This window comes from Ipomoea nil, unplaced genomic scaffold, assembly GCF_001879475.1.
Source record: "Ipomoea nil cultivar Tokyo-kokei standard unplaced genomic scaffold, Asagao_1.1 scaffold2279, whole genome shotgun sequence".
Taxonomy (NCBI): Eukaryota; Viridiplantae; Streptophyta; class Magnoliopsida; order Solanales; family Convolvulaceae; genus Ipomoea; species Ipomoea nil.
In genome coordinates, this window is record NW_017618707.1 from 3,272,402 (window position 1) to 3,294,436 (window position 22,035).

Sequence of the window (22,035 nt, forward strand, 5' to 3'; positions counted from 1 at the left end):
TAAACAAGCTTGAAAAGTAAAATTTTCATTTCTGAACTGCAGTACGAAGAGTCTAACTTTTAAGAGTCTACTACTCACATAGAAAGTGATACAAACAATATGACTGGAAAAGTTATGCAGGCATAGAAAACTCTCTTCATTTTAAGGTACATAACACAATTGGGGAGGACACAAGTAAGACAACAAACAAATCACTTCTCAGTTCCCTTTACCCTGTTGAATTTGCTTAAGAAGAGCTGCAGCCAACTGCAATGTTGCATGCAGGCGTGTCTCGGGGTCTGAGTTGTCTTGTCCAGAACTTTGCATTGGTGGGTTAGATGGAGCACCGGGCTGAACGGGAGGCATTGAGGTCACCTGTTGCTGCGGCTGTGGCTGTACTTGAGCAAATTGTGATGATGGAAACTCAGGTATATGATTGTTTGGTGGCACATAATTCTGCATAGGCCTGTATGTGTTTTCAGATGGGTGCATGGCACCCGGCTGCCTAAAGTCCTCGCCTCTAGCTGCAACCATTGGTTGAGTCTGTTGACCAAGAAGAGACGAGGTCAACTGTGCCAGTTGTTCAGGTTGAAGTGCCATTGCGGTTGCTGAAGGAATGGAAGACTTGAGAACGTTTGAACTTTCATGTCCTATCCTGGGCACAGCCAAATCATACTCTTGAGTGATGGTGGAATTGATGGAGTTATAGGATGGTTGTGAAGCAATATTCGGTGTGCTGGAATTCAGATTCTGCATTTCCTGGTTCCGCTGATGGAACCTATATTCATGTCCATTTGCATTACTGGGGTCTGGAAATTTACCATTGGGATGAGACGAACCAGAAAATGAAGCGGGTGAAGCTCCAGCAGCATTAACAAATGGTGAATTCCTAGTTACAGCCCTCTCCATGGTTGGGTAAGATGGACCTGATGGATAAGGCCCAGATGATGCTGGCGGAAAACGCCCAGTTGGTGATGCTGGATTTGCATACGATGCCATCCCCTGAAATGGTGGAAGATTGGTGTCTTGCTTCTCGAGTCCACCATGTAGTTCATCATAACTGAAACCAGAAGGCTCTAACCTCAAAATAAGACCTGACATGCTCAGTTTTCCTGGTACTTTCAACACTTTCTCTGAGAACTCTGAAGGAGGTACAAGAAACAAAGTAGTGCAATCATCCAATTTAGCAACAGCTGCTCGCTGCTTTTCCCCAAGATAATTCATAAATTCATTGTAAAATGAAATGTCTGGATCGTTTGCTGGAGCAAAGAAAACAACCCAAGAGCCAGTGGCCTGGTAGTAATGGTTTGCAAGCATGTCTAAACTAGTCCTTGCTGTGCAATCCAAGTATTCAGGCCTGCAGAATTCCACAAGCTGCTTAATAACAAGCAAAACACAGATATATTTGCAATTTCTTTAAATACAGCTACGGGAATATCAATCTTCGCATAACTTATGTCAACCCATTTCTTCCAAATTTGTATGGTAAATTGGTTAACTATCTTTATAGTGTATCAAGTACTTTTTATTACTCATATAAATATCCTTGTACACACTCCTTAAAATGAGAGGACACCATTGAAAGGATTAGTTATTACACTATTACTTACAAATTCATGTCCAGAGGTTGTCCAACCGGAAAGCAACGAGCACGACAGACAGGAGTTCCTCCCTTAGCTATAGTACCTTCCCATTTCCACTCTTTATTCACAGATGATGGGCGTGATTCTGGAGTTAATCTTCTGCGCTCAGAATTTGTTGCCAAAGGACGTGAACCCCTCTGAAAACCTTCAAGAGATGCATTCCACCTATCATTCTCATCACCATAAGGAAGGTTTGATGGACCTGGGCGGTCAGGATTTTTTCTGTAATCAACAGGCCTAGAATCAAAATTTTTATCAAGGATTTCAATTTGTGGATAATCATGGTAGATCCTCTGCTTGGACCGTCCTGAATCAGACAAAGGATATTCTGGAAGCTCATTGTCAGGATGATAGGAGCTTGGCTTCAGCTTCTTTGCTTCATGAAAGAGCAAGGCATCCTCTGGCAAGTCCCATTGATCATCATAGAATGTATCTCGGCGAGGGAACTGGGGAGGAGAAAAATCATGGAAATCTTGAAGTCTTTTCCTTGGAGGACTTTGGAGTTCATATGCATGTCCTGGTGGCCCCCGTTCAGAGCCCAGAGCTGAGTATCTCCTCTGCTCAAATCCACCATCCTCACCAGCCCATAAGTTTTCCTTTCTACCATAATTAGCCAGATGAGGATCACTAGACTCCAAGTCCAGGTAAAAACGAGGAGATCTCAGGTCATGATCTCCAGTGACATTACCAAAGTTCCTATCCTGTCGAAAGTTCTCAGAAGACCCTTGGTACTCATGTGTCCTGAAATGAGGGGATGGTGGAGAATTCATTGAGCTCCTATCCCGGTTGGAGGTACCAGATTCACTTCTGGCAAAACAAATATTTACACGAGGGTTTCCAAATAATTTTCCCTGCAGAGTTTCTTTTGCCCTGCAAGCTGCTGATACATTTTTGAATCGCACAAATGCATAAGTACGTCCAGGAAATGCAGTAATCCTATCTATCTCTCCAAATGGTGAAAAAGCCTTTCTTAGAATAAACTCGTCCACTTTCAGTTGAGAAGGAAACCCAATCCATAAGACCGCACTGGGTTCTGCACTTCTATCACTTGCCTTTGGTTTGTTTAGTTTGTCCAAATATGGTGGGTCAAGACTAGAGTAGCGTGTTCTTGACTCCCTTTGTGAAAGTGGGGAGCCCCTAACTGAGGGGCGTTCATCTCGGTGTAGTAAATATTCCTCACCTCGAGGTAGTGGTGATGATTTTTCCTGTTATAAGAAACCAAATAATTGAAGATCTGACTCCAATAACATTTCTCAACAAACTAAAAGTGGAAGTGCCAAATAAGTTTTACCATCATGACATAATCAGAAGTTGATGAGTTGGTGTAAAAGAGGCACAACATAAAAAGGGAACAATTGTACAGATAATTCGTATGAGAAAACATAAAATAAAAAATCTCTTGTACAATGCAAAGATAGAAGCCTGAATGCATGTGAAGATACATACAACCAAGAAGCAAGTTAAAATATATTGTTGCAGTATTCTTCACTATTACCAACCAAGACTTGCAAAATAAGATTCTGACCATCTACACCATATTTTTTTATTACCATATATGTCACCTGTCACTCAAATCATCAAACAAGGCATGCAAACACAACAAAGAATCAAGAAACCACATAGCTGAGAAGAGCAAGGAGAAGAACGAGAAAAGTAAACTTTCCAAAACTTTTCTATGCAAAAATCTTTAAACACACATCACAATTGAGACAAAAGACAATCATCCATTTATAGAGAAAAATGGTAGACATATTTCTTGGTATTAATTTCATGTAAAAGTAAAACATAATGTAATATTTTGTTCAAGTAGGATCACAACCATGCTGTTAAACTTGTTTTCAGAAATATTTAGGAGCAGCCAAATGCCAATCACAAGAACTAAAGTTATTTCTACTAGAAATATAGCTTGAAGCAATAAATCAATAATAACCCTCAATCAGGAGAACATAAAATGAAGTTTTGTCAAATAACAATGTAATAGTACAGACACAAAAACTCTGCTGTAATGGAAATATGTGGAAGAAATGCTTGAGCCAGCAGCAGAATCTGCTTTCCAGTATGCTCAAATTAGCAATAGTTCCAAGCTCCATTAAGTTGAGAACTTGAGGTATAATAGATAAAAGTAGATTTGGAATCATAAGATTATATCAAAAAGGAGGCTTCATCAAATTTCTGGGGAAATTAACTGAGAAAAGCAGAGCAAAAAAGTTGGAATTAGGTTGATAGGAAAGGGACATTAAAACCACAGTATCCTAGCAAAAAACCTATATGAGTTTGATATCACAAACTAAGATGTTGAATGTCTCTTGGACAAATGCAGTAATGCACCGAAGCAGATTGATTTGTCACAAGAGAAAAAAAAAATAGCAAATTGATGTCATCTGTTCTTAGGCTTATTGCTTGAGCTATACCACTGTAAGAAAGTCCTATTCCCTGGCTCTATTGTCTTCTTGTATGAAAGTAATTGTGCTCTTGCAATAGATGGTTCTGTATTTGATGCCTCAGTGACTTGGATTCCATGGGAAAGATGGTTCTGTATTTGATCACTCACTGACTTGGATGCTATGTGATCAACAATGGGCATTTACCAAGTGTATAAGACAACCTTAACATTGGCTGACTGGCAACATGTCAGAAAATCAACCTTCAATAAATTACATTCTGGTTACTGGTACCATACAACTAAAATCTTATCTAGCCATCCGAGCAACAGCATTTTTTATGTGTTTAAAAATAATAGGATGGGATACAAGATGTCGTATATCAGGGATAACCAATCCTATCTTGAGCATGGATTGCTTACTTAAAGTGAAGTTCCAATTTCACTGAGTTTCACACTTCCAGTGGGGTTAACTTTTCACACAGCTATCACACACTACAAATCACTGGCATATTATAGCTTCAATCACTAAATATCACGAGGACCAGTCAATGAGGATTGGCTTCCTTGCAACGTGCACTCAGTTGGAAGAGCTTGAATCTAGACCTGCTTAATTAACATCTACTGTGATAAAAGCTCTGTACTAAGTTTTCCAGTAGTAATTCATCTCATCAATTAGCAGTGGTCCATAATTAAGCTGCAAGTCTATTCATAAATTATTAAATTAAGCATATGGCATAAATTGGCAGATATATGTTAATGCTTTTCTGCTTGTCAGCTTCTCCCTTTCTTTTTGCATTCATTTCTTGAGGGGAAGGGAAGGCTAGAACAGGATTCTTGATGACATGAGTTCTTCCTAGTTCCTATATAGTAATTCAAGTTTATTACACAACATTACAAAGAGTTAGTGATGTCTGAGGCATTCAGGTTTGGCAGATTCTGGATTTAGCTAAATGGAAAATTCTGGATTTAACTACAATAATCTAAACCATTTATGCTACTTATCCTGCACAGCTGTGCACAACAATAACCAATCACCTTAGTTTTCTGTTAGAAGTATGATGTGTAAGAAGTGGATCATATGAATCGTTGAGGAAATAGGCAATCCAATTATCTTTACTCTAGGTAAAGAATCATATCAACTGGTTAAATTACCCCTCAAATATAACTTTTTGAGAATGTCACCTAATTATCTGCCTCAATTTGCACGACTGACTATTTGCTTAAACATGGTTGTTGTGTACAACACTGTATACAGTGAGAGGCTAAGACACTGCATAGTGACATCCGAGATGCCACTTGAAGTTGGAAATACTATAATAAATGATTATGCACATCAGGATGTCAATGATCTTGCTCCTTTCCATATATGCAGAAGTCTAGCACATAGACATTGCAACTTGGTGGAGTTGAATTATGTGATGTATAGTGAATGCAGGCAGTTGATATTTTGTTTTCTTATATCTGATGGGATCACAAGCTGATATGTTACATGTGTGGGCTCAAAGAGCATGAATTTCAAACTTGATGGCAACAAAAGAGGCCACTTCTTCTCCCATTTTCTTGTGCAAAAGGAGATCTTAAAACACATGGATTATTGATCAAATTGATATGCAATGAAATTAAATTGCCAAGTCATATAGACAATTATGATTCTGCAAATTAAGTTAGACTAGCAAGTTACTTGAAGATTAAAATCTTTGCAGCGTAAAAGTGATAAAATGAATGCCATGGTGGAGAACGTCACAGCACTAACTTAATTTACTTGATTAACATCTTCAACTGAGGGTACATTCAATTATTTAAAAGGAAAATTGTATCAAGAAACACTTAAATGATATTTATGGGAATATGAAAACTTTGTCCAAAGAAAGGCCAACTTTCAGAAGCAATAAAGTGCATGCTACAGGTTATTTCCTAGATATAAAAGGAAAGTTTGCATGAATTTGGAGTTTATAGCCATGAGAGTTGGTGATGGAAAGACAAAGAACAACCTGTTTAGTGGACTGCTTTCCTCATCAATATAACATAATTTCCCCCCATATACAATGTGTGTGGTAGTGGATAGGCAATAGCATATTTCATAACACCAAGAGATGGCATGTGGCTGAGAACCATATAATCATGAAGTAACAGACATCGATTGAAGAAGCTGTGTTATGTGGTGGAAGGCAAAGCACATTGTGGTCAATGGACCATGGTAATGCACTGTTTAAATTGAGTAGCACTTCAACTGGAAAACTTACAGCAGTTCCAATATTATTTGAGGATGAAGCCCTGCTACTAAGTGGAAGGTAGGGCAAATCATTGTGTATGGAACATGGTGATGCAATTGACTAAAATGAGGCAATCCTCAACCAGAACAACTTACAGTGCCTCCTATGCTGGTTTTTCCTAAGTTTCAAAATTATTTAAGAGACCAATTTTAAGGGGGTAAAATGCATCTTGAATTAATTTTTTAGGCAAAAGTCAAGGAAGTCTGAAATCTTGCCAACAATTTTATATATACATTCAAAAAGGAAAACAGGCAGAGGATGACAAGACTAACCGCCTTTGCAAACTCAATTCTAAGCGAATTTCCAGCAATAACAAAACCTTGGAGTTGTTTCATAGCAGCATAGGCTCCCTCCTCATGTTTAAAATTAACAAAGGCATAGCTGCGACCTGGCTGAAATGCAACGCTGTCAAGCTCCCCAAAACGCAGGAGATGATTAGTGAAAGTACTTTCAGTTAAACTGTGAGAGAGGTTTCCTATCCAAAGATGTCTTGAAGGAGGGTTGCTCCTTTTATGATGGCTTCTGTCCTCTGACCTTGGAGGATAGTCTCTCGGAGGATAGTCCCTCCGAGGACGATCCCTTCCACCCCTACCACTCTGCAAACAGAATAGGTAAGAGTACTGAGCTATCTTAACAATTTAAGATTCAAACGAATCAAAGCAGATCACAGACATGATCAGATAACAAAATATGCCCCTCAAATAGCTGCTAGAACAAGGAAATCAACTTTCAAGAGAAGAATGACACTTTGTGTGTGCCCAAGGAAATATTGATTCAGAATGAATGATGTGCAATTGTGCAACATGCAAGGTAATACAATCATAAAAGTAGGATCTTTGTGGTCAGTAGCAGGCCTATTAAGCTCATATAACAAACCCCTACTAGGTAATTGGCTATCAAAAGATTCTGACATATCACGAAATTAGTTCAGTTTCTACTACACAGTATCCATATAGTTGGGACAATTTGCCCGACAGCTTTGCCGTCAAACAATTAACAACCCAACTCAGTTTCGGGCTTTAAGCAATTTACTAATTACGATTCAGACAGAAAAATTAGCTTGCAAGCAAACCAAAAATTTTACGCCACTGATTGTAGTATATGGAAGAAAAAAGAGATGAGAAGAAATACCATTGTGTTCGGGCTACAAATTCAGTTTAACCACAGGAATCCGGACTTGGATGAAGCCAGCTGACAAAAGGTTGTCCTCGCGAAGAAGAATTGAATGTAAGATTTGCAATTAAAGTTTTGACTCTCCGGAGAGAACGAGAGCCATAAGTGTGAGCAGAGTAGATTAGGGTTTCAGACTTCGAGCTTTGTTAAAAAGTCGGACCGAGTATCCGGTGATCCAAATATAGGCGGGTCGATACCGGGGCAGTTCTTAAATTTTATGTGTGGTTCAATTAACAAGAATTTGACGGATTTTCAAAAAAAAAAAAAAAACAAGACTTTGACTAAAAAAATTTATAATTTTTTTTTGTAATATTAAGTTTAATATTAATATTTAAAATTTATAGATTTTAAAATTATATTAAAAGCATTTTTGAAAAAAATCGTTGGGCGCTCGGTGCGCCTAGGCGCCCATATAAATAAATATTTTTTATTTTTTTATTTAAATTTTTTAAGACTTGATAATTATAAATTATTAAATACTATAATAATTAATATTAAAATATTAAATATTAATTTAAAAAAATTTAGAGTTTGAACAATTTAGCGTTATTTCGCTCAAAATAATATCGTTTTGAGTGAAATAATCCATTTTAAAAAGAATGGAACAATAGCTAATTGGCCGACTAGACGACCTAGTCGGTGCCTACGAGGCCTAGTTGACGCCTAGGCGCCGGCCGCCTAGATCACTGATTATCGTGATACGTTAGGCGGCAGGCCAGTGCCTATACGGAATTTTTGCAACACTGATTAAAAGTACTTTTTTTTGTTAGAATACGAGGTGTCTTTAGTATACCATAACTATAGGAGATTAGGAGGCACATTCAAACTTTTACAATACTTAGACTAATCATATGCAATCGTTATACCTTACACCACGGCGCGCGTAGCACTGTGCGCCGCGCGCCTCCCAAAACGACGTCGTTTTGGAGTCGTTTTGGGAGGCGCAGTAGGAAGTTGCTGTGATTATGTATATTTGTTCATACAGTTATGTACATTTTTTATACAATTATGTACATTCTTTTTATACAATTATGTACATCCGAATCAGAAAATTTGTGTGTATTATGTTAAAAGTTTATGTTTATTATGTATTATGTTAGATTATGTGTATTATCTTTTAAAAGAGTATGTATATTTTGTTATATAATTATGTACATTCATGTATACAATTATGTGTTTTCTAGTATAACATTATGTACATTTTTGAACATGGATTTAAAAAAAAAAAAAAAAATTAACTGTCATACACTGGGGCGGGAAATTTAAAAAAAAAAAATTAAAATTAAAACGACGTCGTTTTGCATCTGGGCGCACAGTGCAACGCGCGCCGTTGTGTAGGATATAAATTGCCAAAAACAAACTGAATCACTTAAATATAAATTGAAAGTAAGGGATAGTGTTACACAAGATTAGCATTCAAGGAATCAAGGGTTAAGGGCCAAAGACATACTAATTACTAATACATGCGCAGTATATAAGTTTTTGAGTTTTTAACAAGCCAACAATTAAAACACATCGACATATACATACGTACACCGTACCATTCATGAAAAAATCCGTTATTTTTCCTTTAAAATTTGCAAATATTTGAAAAATAGTTAGTTATGAAAAAAAATTAATTTTTGTTATCTATTTTTCTATAAATTAAAATTGGTTCTCCCGTAACTAAACATGTTGTAAACTGCGGAGTAATAATTAGTGAAAATAATATTTGTATTAGCATAAATAAAATTGATGACCTTATATGTTATTTTATAATTCCAAATAGCAGATCGAGAATCTGATGAAGCTGTGATCTTGTATAAAGTATCAACCACTGCCCGCATGCAAATGCAATCATTTAATTTATTCCAAACATCAATTGATACTCCGATCTGTACAAATGTACAATAATGCAATAACAATTAACAATAACTAATTTTATTATAATAATTAAACAAACACTAGAAATACTCATTTGGGGAAATAAACACACTGTATGAAGTGAGAGGCTACATATACACAATTATAACATGCTTAACTTGCACGCCAAACATCACAGTACATATTCTACTTTATAATATGACACTAGTTATCACACGCGCATTGTGCGAATAATCTGATGTCCAATGTATATTTTTAAGGAAGAAGTGTCAAATTGGCCCCTAAGTCAAGTGGATAGTGCAATTGGGTCCCTTAAGTGAAAAAAGCTCCATTCAGGCCCCTTAAACCTGTAAAATTGTTCAATTAGGTCCAAATTGACTTGTTTATCAGGTTAAATGAATACGGTGTTGATACGTGTCCTTATTTTATTTTTTATTAAAAATATTATTTATTATAAATTAATTAAAATAATAATAATAATAATTCAAATTAATTAAAAAAAAAAAAAAAAAAAAAAAACAGCCACGGGTTGTCCATGCCTGACAGGCGTGGCCGTTCGGCCACGACTTTTTTTTTGTTTTTGTTTTTGTTTTTTTTTTTTTTTAATTCTGTTTGATAATAATTTTTATTATTTTAATTAATTTATAATAAATAATATTTTTAATAATAAAAAAAAAAAAAAAAATCAGGACACGTGTCAACACCGTATGCATTTAACCTGATAAACAAGTCAACTTGGACTTAATTGAACAATTTTACAGGTTTAGGGGACCTAAATGGAGCTTTTTTCACTTAGGGGACTCAATTGCACTATCCACTCGACTTAGGGGGCCAATTTGACAATTTCCTATTTTTAAATTAGTGTTTTAGAATTTATCAAAATATCTTCGATATCTTGACATATATCAATGCAAAATCAACTATACCAACATTTTTTAGATGATATAATAGAATGTAAAGTAAGCATAATAATAATAATAAATACTAAAATCAAAATACTCAGTATATAATATGAACCATTCATTACTTTTTTTTTTTTTCGCGTTAGAGGTCTAACTTTATTGGTTCTTATTAGGTTTATTATAGATATATAGACTCAGTCTTCTGCACCACAAATTATATTTCACGCCAGGCCGGTATACACCATATAATGGGTTGATTGGTAGACATATATTTTATTGCAATTTACTTTCACCATAATTCTATGGTCATCCCAATTACAATGTTTGGTTAAAAGGAATTACAATTTCAAGAAATTACAATTCTCTCATTTTGTTGAATTGCAATTCAAGAGTACTTGCAATTCAATGATTGTGAAAATGGAAAAAATGAATGAAATGGTACTACTACGTACTCTTATTATTATTATTACACACTAACATTTTAATATTTTTATATTACTTTTTTTCTCAATCTCAATATTTTTATTCATTCCTATGAAATAACATAATTTGTATTCTTACTTTATTCCGGCATACAAAATCACAATTCATTTCCTTCATAATTTCTTCCTTCTAACCAAAAATATAAAACACATAGACATATATATACATACATATTTAACAACCGCCGCCGCCGCCTCCAACAATAGAAGCTGATCCGGCCGTGGCTGCAATCGCGCCTGCTCCGCCGGAATGTCCTGCTGCGTTGCCATCATCGGCGTCGTTAGAGTCTCCACAAGCAAAGATAAGCATAGGAATTATGATTATGGCAGACATAACAACCGCGCAAAACATCATCATTAAACCAAAACTACTGCCTGCGGCGGCGGCGGCGGCGGCATGGCTACCATCATCCCCCAAAACATAGTATCTTGCCATCCCTATCTAATCTTCTGTATGTATGTATACGAAATTGGTAAGTAGGAGAGAATAATACAACAAATAGATAAATAATAATGGAATTTAAATTTTAGGAAAAATAATCCTAAAAATCAACCGTACAAAATAATATAGTCGTCTCACCTCTCGGATAGTGTTAGGAGCTTTTAGATTGAACACTTGTTTGAAGTTTAGTAGTATTGGCAGAAATATTTTGCTGAGAAGGGAGAAGCTAAGGATTTAAGGAGATAATAGGGGAAGCAATTAAGTATTTCAATTTTCAAGCTTATATTAGCAAGTTTTATTATACATTGAAGCACTAGTGCGTGCTTTTGTAAAGCAGCTTTTGGCCTAAAACAAAATTTGCTGACTGTGCTGCATGTGAAAATTAAAGTGTAGTATGTACGTACCATTTACAGTAACATTTAATAATCTCAGCACATGTAAACGCCTAATAGTGCCAAATCATTTAGCATTAGCACATCATGTGGTCATTCAAATGAATGAAAACCAGCAACAAATTAAACGAAGCAAAACCAGCAATGCTTTAATTCTTTTTATTTTTTTTTTTGAAAGGAGCAATGCTTTAATTTAAAACAAGGCTTACATACCAGCTTGGTTGACGTGAGTGACCGTGTACTCCTATCCTTTAAAAGAGGTTGAGAGTTTGAATCCCTTCTTGTATAGAAAATCAATATGGCCAGCACTTTATTCCTTAATTGAGTGGACTTAGTGCGAATTAATAGAGATTAGTCTGAGTATGATACGAGCTTAAATGTGACTCCTACAATTTGGACTAGAGCCGTCAAAATGGGCTTAGTCCGTCGATTTTGAAAATAGATGACCGTTTAGGAGCGGGTTTTCTTGGCCCGCCCCGCTTAGGCCCGCGGCCCGCCCCGTGCGGGCCCGCGGGTTGTCCGCCATTATTTTATTTTATTTTATATAAAATATGCACTTTAAAATTATTTTTATGTGTAATATTTTTGGACTTTGTAGTTGTGACTAGTTTGATGTTTGATAAACTATGAACTTTGAACTTTATGTAATATTTAATATTTGATTATTATGTTTTATGTGAGTTATGACTTATGTATCAATTTATTTTAATTAGTTAGATGTTTGATGAACAATTTTTTTTTTTAAAAAAGGGGTTTCGGCGGGGGCCCGCCTAGCCCGCGGGCCATTGGCGGGGCGGTCCGAGCCTATCAAACCCAGACCCGTTTAGGAGCGGGCTTTTTAGCCCGCCCCGTTTAGGCCCGCGGCCCGCCGAACTTTGACCCGCCCCGCCCCGCCAGCCCGTATTGACAGCACTAATTTAGACTACTCACACGTGGTCTAACGCAAAACAACACCTAAGGACTCTTATCAGTCTTATGTACTCAATAGCCGCAAATTATGCTGTGCAACCGAATGCACCTTGCAAGGTGTATACGGTTGCAAAACGGCGCCGTTTTGGTTAAAAAAACGCGCGTCCCACTTAAAGAAGAAATCAGGTTCGATTCCCGGCAATAGCATTTTTATATATCCAGAAAATTATAACTATATAACCACAATTTCATAACTATATATCCACAATTTCATAACTATATATCCACAGTGAATGAATGAAGTAAAAATCCACAATGAATGAATGAATGAAGTAAAAATCCACAATGAATGAACTAAATATCCACAATATATGATTGAACTAAATATCCACAATGAATGAACTAAATATCCATAAATTCATAACTATATAACCACAATTTCATAACTATATATCCACAATTTCATAACTATATATCCACAGTGAATGAATGAAGTAAAAATCCACAATGAATGAATGAATGAAGTAAAAATCCACAATGAATGAACTAAATATCCACAATATATGATTGAACTAAATATCCATAAATTCATAACTATATAACCACAATTTCATAACTATATATCCACAATAATGCTATTGCTGAGAGTCGAACCTGATTTTTTTTTTTAAAGTGGGACGCGCGTTTTTAATCAAAACGACGTCGTTTTGAACCGTATGCACCATGCGCATGGTACATTCGGTTGCACAGCATAACTATTGCTCAATAGCTTCCCGGAAATTACATTTGTCATTGTCATTATGGGTTACGCCGCATTGCTTTAATTTGCCTTTTTCTTAAATTTGTTTTGCTTGGACCAAATCTCAAATCTTATCCACTCTTCATTCCATTTCCTCTTATCTAAATCAAAAACCAATTTTTCAGTCCGCATGCATTTCCCTAGCTAATATTTAATTTGCAACAAAACTAAAATAATTAATATATACGGAATATATATATATATATATATATATATATATATATATATATATATAAAATTTGGTCCTTTATTATATCTGAGTACGTACATATGTTTTTTTGAAAGCAACCATAAGGATGAATGATATATTAAAGAAAGTTTAAAATAGAGTCAGGTGGATAGAATCTCAGTACAACGAACTAGTTTGAGCAAAAGCAGAAGAAGCTAACTAATGAGCAATTAAATTAGTTGATTTAGGAACAAAATTAACTAAGCACTGAGCAAACGTAGACATAGTGATCCGACATTCATTGACGATGAAACCAAGATGCAAACGCAAAGTGGTGTTATTCACTATTAAGAACGTTCGAAGATTGGAGCAATCCGTGAGGAGTTAAACCCTTTGTACTCTTGTCCTTAAGTCACGACAAGATTTTCTTGCATGTCATAGATTCCGCCACGAGAGGTGAAAGGCAATCCAGGAGGTGTCCGCTATAGGCGGCATCGAACCTGCCATCTGGAGTAAAAAATCAAAAAGTAATATATTTGAAATGAAATTTCAGGATGTTCACAAAATTCCAATTTAATATGTTATTACAACTTAAAAGGCAAACAAATTACAAAATTAAAATCACAAATGGAATTTACACTTTATAGTATACACTTTGTCACTTTACGAAAATACAAAGATATTCAAGAGTACATAATATCCAAAATTCATATTCCAGTCTAAAGGTAATTCAAATCATAAATCCAACGCTACTCATCTTCCTAATAAAATTTTAAAAGTTAAATACATTAGTAAAGTTATAGGGCAATTAAAAGTGAAATTATAAAATTAAAATAGTTAAACAAATAAAGGGTTCAAAATTTCTTTTTTTTTTTTTTTAAAAAAAATAAATTTATATTATATTAAACTAATATAATACTTTTAAATCAAAATGTAAACATATTACACTTTTCTATATAAATAATAAACATTTTATTCCTAATTACTATAACATTTTACCATATAAATATTACATTTTAATCTTAACTAACTTATTTCATAGACAAAGATTGGAAAACAATTTCCCACAAATTTTTTACCTTTTTATCTTTTAAAAATTGGTAATGAAGAATAAAAAAAAAAAAAAAAAAAAGAAGATTAGTTAAACCCTCTCCCTTAAGTCGGCGCCGTGGTATCTCTTCGGCACTCGCAACCGCCGATCTCTCTTTTTCTTGTTCCTCACTCTTCTCATATTATCACCGCCTCTCTCTTAGAACAAAATTGTCTTCAAAAGAAGGATTGGAGTAAGACCGTTGTAGGGCTACATTAGATGGCTGTGATTTCAAAAACATAAGACCGTTGAAGCGCCTATTCCACAGCTTTAAAGGGGGCGCCATCTCAACTTTTCTAATCGGGCTTGTTCCTTTGTTTATAGATATAGAGAAAGATCTCAGAGAGAGTTGGAATAGGAGGAGGAGGAAGGACTGCGAGATACCCAGAAAGAAGACGATTTGATTTTCCGAGGCATATCTGAAAGAATGGCTTCAATACCCGTGGTTCAACAGCAAAATAGAGGAGGTAATCATATATCTGATTTCGAAGATTTTATTACTACTATGATTCTTTAATATCGCTCGATTGATGGGTTGATAAAGGTTATTTGGGCTTCTTGATTTTCCCATTTTTGGACTCGTTTCACCTAATCCAGGGCTGGGAGTTGTGTTCTTGACTGTTCATGAACTGTTTGATTTATTTCATACTGGTCTCTTGATTGGTTTTTTTCAATCTTTATTTTCATGAGTTAGTAATGTGTTTCTGAGTTGATGTATGAAAACTAAGATTGTTAGAAGTCAACTTTTATGTAAATTTATTTGATTTGGAGTAATTAAGATAAAATTCATAAGAGACTCTTGTCCTTATAGATCAGAAACATTTTGTGTTAAAACCCCTTTTTTTTGGGTGTTTGTTACCTAATGGAATGCGTTTCTTTCAATTTTTCTGATTTGATGTATGAAAACAAGGAGTGTTAAAAGTCAATTAGTCTGTAAATTTATTTGATTTGGAGTAATTTATAGATCAGAACAGAAATATTCTTTGTTAAAAAGTCAGATATTTTGGAGTAATTTATTTGATTTGGAGTAATTGATTTGCTGCAGAAATGTATTGGTGCTGTGAATGTGGATGGAGTTGCTGCTGCAAATGGAGGTGCCTAGAAAGCCTCCTTCTCAGAAGAGAGCTACTGTGAAGCCAATCAAGCCTGAAACTGTGATTGTAATCATCCCTGACACTAAAGAAGAGGTGAAGGAAAAGAACAGCCTCCGCAGAAAGGCAGCAAGCTAAGAGTTCCCAGCCTCCTATTAGGAATCCTGCCTTGATTGGCCAAAACTCAATGGATCCAAAATTGGGAGCAAAAAAGCTTCCTTCAAAGAAGCAACCTATCGTAACTGCGCAATACCATGATACATGAGAAGTTATGGCATCAGTCAGGTGTCTAATTCTTTTTCCAATAAATAATCATGTTTTTTAAAGCTTTACTTTTACTTATTGTGCTGTTGATTTTGGCTGTGTAAATTCATGTTAACCAATTTTAACCTCCAACTCCAAATATAGAATATTCAATATTGTGAGATGAAAATATAACCATGATCAAACTATATGTGGGATTGTAATTTTTGTTTTGAGTTTGAGGTGAGAATCAGTCTTTTATAGGAGCAAAAATAAACCGTTATGGATAAGATTATTTCGTGTAACCATGCTTATTTAAGTCCTGCTGCTTGATGATTCATTCGCTTTTCTGTTTCAAGTTTTCAACTATCTTCATTTAAGAGGCACTTAACTGCTGGATGAATCATTTTTCTGGTTCCTGATAATATTGGCAAATTTTCCAATAGTTTTTGGTGATAATTGTTTGTTCTCTCTTGCAATGCTAATAGCTGAGGAGATTAGTTTTGAATTGATATTTTCTTTCCTGGTGATTTTTTTTATTTTTATTTTTATTTTTATTTTTAAATCATGGATTGCAACCTGCACCCCACAGTGTGATATTTTGGTGAAAAGAGCATTTGCTGTAATAGTTTATTAAGTGAATGGTGATCTTTCTATGACAGATTGTCTCCTAGAAAAATAATTCAATAATTATTAGTTTGTTTGCAGGGACCATAATAAATAATTATAGTCATATTAAGATTTTCATAGTATGCATTCTTTATTAGCTCTGCTTATCCGTAGACCTTTTGGGTTGATAAACATGGGAAAGTTACCGCTTTTGTTTTTCTTAATGCATATGATCTCATCTCTCTTAATGAATGGAAGTCTTTTGTTTCTGTTGATTGAATAATTGCACTTTTATTGTTTTTGCATAGGCTGCTTGTGCACTGAACATTAAATTACCAAAGGAGAAGATTGAAGTTGGCAGTTGCAGTTGTGGAGTATGCAGAAAACATTTACAAATTTGGGTACAAGGAAGCTGAGGTAAACATCTTCTATCATTTATACTCTTTGATTAATGCTTCTCTAAATGTTAGATGTGTTTACTGTATAGCGCAAGATTCTATGTTTGATTGCTCTAGTAATTTCTATATAAGGTTGTGTTTACTGTATAGGGCTAGATCAATGTCAAATAGGAGGTTTGCTAGTTATTAGTATTCTCTTTAGTTTATAAAATAATTTTTTAGCTCAAAAAACGATTTTCAAAATTTCAAAGTACTCCCTTTTGCTCCTAAAATGATTTTATTATCAAAATACTCTCTTTAGCTTCCTAAAATGATTTTCAAAATTTCAAAGTACTCCCTTAAGCTTTCAAAATTATCAAAATATACTCTCTTTAACTTCCAAAATGATTTTTAAAATTATCAAAGTACTCCCTTTAGCTTCTTAAATGATTTTCAAAATTATCAAAGGACTCTCTTTAGCTTCCAAATTGATTTTCAAAATTATCAAACTACTCTCTTTTACTCCTAAAATGATTTCTAAAATTATCAAACTACTATTCTCTTTGACTTTCAAAATGATTTTCAAAAATATCAAAGAACTCTCTTTAGCTTTTTAAATGATTTTCAAAATTATCAAAGGACTATCTTTAACTTCCAAATTGTTTTTCAAAATTATCAAAGTACTCTCTTTAACTTCCAAAATGATTTTCAAAATTATCAAACTACTCTCTTTAACTTCCAAAATGATTTTTAAAATTATCAAAGTACTCTCTTTAGCTTCCTAAATGATTTTCAAAATTATCAAAGGACTCTCTTTAACTTCCAAATTGTTTTTCAAAATTATCAAAGTACTATCTTTAAGCTTCCAAATTGATTTTCAAAATTATCAAAGCACTCTCTTTAGCTTCTAAAATGACTTTCAAAAATTTCAAATTACTCTCTTTAACTTCCTAAATAATTTTCAAAATTATCAAAGGACTCTCTATAGCTTCCAAATTGACTTTCAAAAATTTCAAAGTATTCTCTTTAGCTTCCTTAATAATTTTCAAAATTATCAAAGTACTCTCTTTAGCTTCAAAAATGATTTTCAAATTTGTCAAACTACTCTTTTTAGCTTCCAAAATGATTTTCAAAATTATCAAACTACTCTCTTTAGATTCTAAAATGGTTTTCAAAATTATCAAACTACTCTCTTTGAATAAAATGCTATTTATAAAAGAAGTTGAATTGTATGAGGCACACTTGTATAAGCAATTGTGCAATCATCTATTCAAACCAACTGATACAATAAACTAACATCAAATGATCAAAAGTGCCGATGCGGCTGTGGCTGCGATCTATCAAAATATAATGAAAAATCAGTACATGCAAGTGTTTATAACATGAAGTAGATGAATTGAGACTAAGTTCATCTGATCAGAGGGCCATTCTCTAAATATATTCACCTTTCAAAGCACATATGTATATATATTCATACATTTTGTATCTTTACAGTATTAGCATATATATGTGTGTGTATATATATATATATATATATATATATATATATATATATATATATGTATATATATATATATGTATATGCTCAACTCAGAAACCAACCCACTAGTTTACTTCAACCTGCATTTTTTTTTTTGGAGACAAGCATTCTCCACTATGGTGAACTGAGGGACCAAAAGCATATATATGTGTATATAAAAAGTTGAATTCTATTAACCTTAAAAGTTTTAAAATTTTTTGCTAATTCGATTCAATTAACCGAGTGCACACCCTTACTTGTAATTGGGATATGCGTGTGGATGTGGTATTTAAGAGCCTTAGGATCACTAGTTTGCACCAAGTTCAAATTCCATGACACTATAAATAAGGGTCCTTTTCTTCTACATGCATCATCATATGGATTCACATCTTTTTATGTAGTCGTCTTTCTCAAACATTGTATCAAGATTGTCTAAGCCTTGTAATAGCCCCAATTGGGCCGAGGCTTCTTACGATCTGTTTGATTCGCTGGAAAATATTTGAATGGAAATAGAATTGAAATTCTATGAAAAATAAATTCTAAAAAAATAAATTCCATTATTTGGTTGATGGAAAAGAAAGTATCGGGAATATAAATTTCATTGTTTGGTTGGATTTGGAATGGTAAGGGTTGTATCATCCTTTGGGACATGCTCTGCCTGGGAAATTCAGAATTGGGTCTCTATAGCATGCAGGCCACTGGGGTTTTGTAGTTGCATGTCACTTGTTTAGATTAGCCTTTTAGATGCAAGTTGTAATTGTTTGCTCACTTTGTATGATGATCTGGTGTTTTGCTGCAGAAGGGTCCATGAATGATATCCGTGATGGTGGCTTGATGAAGGTGGTCCACCTAGCTTGGTGGTCCAATGGAGATTTGCTAATGAGCTTGCTGATGGGATTAATTCTACCACATGCTGGGCAGAATTATTCTTGAAATCTTGAGGATTTTGGCTTATATGTTGGCTGAGCTCTCTGGCAAAATAAGAAGGGGCTATTGGTTATGGAGAATGCTGAAATGCGTGAATTAGGCTGGGATTTTATTCATGAAGCTGTTTGCGCTGCTGGGCTGTTGGGCGTATTTCACAGACAGCCGTGGTTGTCAAACAGTCACGATTGTCTCTGAAATACGCAGCTACTGCCTGTCCTCGCCGGACAGTCGGTGGCTGAAATTCCTTTTATATTTTATTTTATTTTATTTTTATTTTTTATTTTTTATTTTTTTAAATAATTGAATAGGCAACCGGTTAGCAACCTGTAAAAAAAAAGTCAATAGAATAAATTTAGCTGGTAAGTGGTAAGTGTAGCTGATTAGACTTTAATTTAGTTCGTGGTGGGAATTGAGCACTTCGCAATAGTAGATTGGCCTATTTAACACTTCTACCACTATATATATATATATATATATATATATATATATATATATATATATATATATATATGGGGGATTTATTTGTTTAAAACATAACCCCACTTGATAAGAAAAGAATGATCCAAGTCGAACTTACAATCACAGGGACGAAAGGATATTGCAAGTAGGTGGTTGGTACGAGTCGAGCGAAGCATTTTTTTTCTTAAAACCTTATTTGTCGCCTCCCAGAGGTTCTAGAAGGGTTGTGGCTTACGTTTCATAGGATAAAATATACTACGGTTCTAAGTTTTGAGCACTCAAAAAACTTAGAACCCAGTGAACAAGAGCATGTGAAGAACATAGATGACAAGAAAGAAGAAGAGCATGTGTTCGAGAGGGAAAAACTTAGGATTTTCAGTTGTTACAATTCACCTGATCTACTACAACTTATATAGGAGTTATAGGATTAATATCATTTAACATGGCATTAACACTGATAGTAAATCAGTCTTGTAATTCCTGTAACAGCTGACCATTAATGTGAGAATTAATTCCTAAACTGATTAATTAAAACTCTGCACGGTTGTTACCCGAGTGGTACTTACGAGATGAGAGGTACCAAGAGGTTAACGATTCTGCCAGAGCCAACGACCCAACGGCTCGCCAATGATTTTGGTTGGCCGAACCGAGTGGTTGTGTTTGGAAAAATGGTACGAACATTTGGCATAACTTATGCCCGCAAGTGCCGCCGGCATACATGAGTCAAGCCTTTTCAGACTCCTTTTTTTTTTTGGAATTTGATTTGCACCCATCATACGCGTGAGAGAGCGTCTCTATACTATATAATTCAATAAGCCTTAAAAAGGTTCTTGTATAAATAATTAAATAGTGGTGCAAACCAACTTTCCAAACCAATGTGAGACGAATGTTACTTTAAAGTCTCCCGCCTTCATTTTTGCAACTCAAATGAGTCTATTTTGAGAATCAATTTCTCATTCACCTATTATCCGTTTTGAGCGTATAATATATCAATCTCTTCGTCTCACAACGAAGAACCCGAATCCACCTCGACCCGACCCAAATCGGAAGTGGACCTCACTAATATTTGTACCACAAAATAACCGCTTAAAATGTCATTTTATGGTATTTTTTCCAATACCAAACACCTCCTTATATTACAAGCTTGCCCTTTTATTTCTATTTGAAATTTATATTTTGATCTTGCATTTAATTGTTCAAATGGAGGCAATAACGGAGATGAGGGGAAATCACTACCTTTGAAACAATTGATGAAAGGAGATAATGTACATACAAAAATAAATTAGATATTAACTATTAGCCCACAATTCATGGTAAAATCCGATATTTTCCCTTTAAAAGTTTGAAAATATTTGAAAAATAGTTAGTTATGAAAATATGAAAAGAGAATTTTGATTTTTAATTGATATCTATTTTTCTAGAAATTAAAATTGGTTCTCCCGTAACTAAACATGTTGCAAACTAGTAATTAGTGAAAATAATATTTTTATTACCATGCATAAATAAAATTGATAAAGCTCTGATCTTGTATAACCTCATCAATTGATAAAATAATTAATGCACTAACAATTAACAATATCATAACCAATAAAATCACAAATCCTTTCACTCACATTACATATTTCCTACACCATCTAAAAAAAATTGAGTAGAACTAAGAGACAAAACTCTTACAGCAATCCGGATCACTCAATACAAGAACTAATAATTGGAGTTTAGTATGATCCTGTATTAGTATATTTATTTTTAACAATATATAAACCACATATATAGACGCATATACACTTACACACATACATACATATTTAACAGCCGCCGCCGCCGCCTCCACCGCCCATAGCAGTTGCTGATGCGATCAAATTTGCCGTGGCCATGGCTGAGAGGAAACCCGTGGCCGCATCAACCGCGGCCGCCGCATTAGCCGCGGCCGCGGCTGAGATGATACCATTTGCGGCTGCACCGCCTGAATATGGTGCTATGATGTTCGGAGACCACTGGGTCCTAACATCCTCGTCGACGTTGTTAGAGTCTCCACAAGCAAAGATAAGCATAAGAATTATGATTATGGCAGACACAACAACCGCGCAAAACATCATCATTAAACCAAAACCACTACCATCATCCGCCACAAAATAGTATCTTGCCATCGATCCCTACCTAATCTGTACGTATGTTCTGATTTTCAGTGTGAGTTAGAGATTGAATATATATATATATATATATATATATATATACTCATTATTGGATCGATGGAGTAGTACGTGGTTCTACTATTTCTTCTCTACTAGTCTACTCAATATCTTCCTCGAAA

At 34.7% G+C, this 22,035-nt stretch overlaps 1 protein-coding gene and 3 long non-coding RNA genes across 5 annotated transcripts; 1 reads left to right on the plus strand and 3 right to left on the minus strand.

Moving 5' to 3' along the window:
• Positions 1–6: 6 nt before the first annotated feature.
• On the minus strand, positions 7–7,647 carry LOC109150481 (flowering time control protein FPA). The gene is made up of 4 exons (XM_019298394.1): positions 7,410–7,647; positions 6,551–6,874; positions 1,590–2,827; positions 7–1,336 (listed from the first exon to the last, which is right to left on the minus strand). Exons 1-4 carry the CDS (start codon positions 7,410–7,412, stop codon positions 199–201), a joined length of 2,703 nt encoding a protein of 900 aa, XP_019153939.1. The 5' UTR covers positions 7,413–7,647; the 3' UTR covers positions 7–198.
• A 3,221-nt stretch (positions 7,648–10,868) lies between these two features.
• Positions 10,869–11,475, minus strand: LOC109150490. The gene is made up of 2 exons (XR_002049149.1): positions 11,279–11,475; positions 10,869–11,148 (listed from the first exon to the last, which is right to left on the minus strand). It is a non-coding gene; the product is annotated as an uncharacterized LOC109150490 (long non-coding RNA).
• A 2,555-nt stretch (positions 11,476–14,030) lies between these two features.
• Positions 14,031–21,828, minus strand: LOC109150492. The gene is made up of 2 exons (XR_002049151.1): positions 21,526–21,828; positions 14,031–14,170 (listed from the first exon to the last, which is right to left on the minus strand). It is a non-coding gene; the product is annotated as an uncharacterized LOC109150492 (long non-coding RNA).
• Positions 14,695–19,536, plus strand: LOC109150489. 2 transcript variants are annotated; one of them, XR_002049147.1, is made up of 4 exons: positions 14,695–14,966; positions 15,545–15,875; positions 16,751–16,859; positions 19,138–19,536. It is a non-coding gene; the product is annotated as an uncharacterized LOC109150489 (long non-coding RNA). The 2 variants fall into 2 exon arrangements; XR_002049148.1 differs by having other exon boundaries at positions 19,141–19,157.
• Positions 21,829–22,035: the final 207 nt, after the last annotated feature.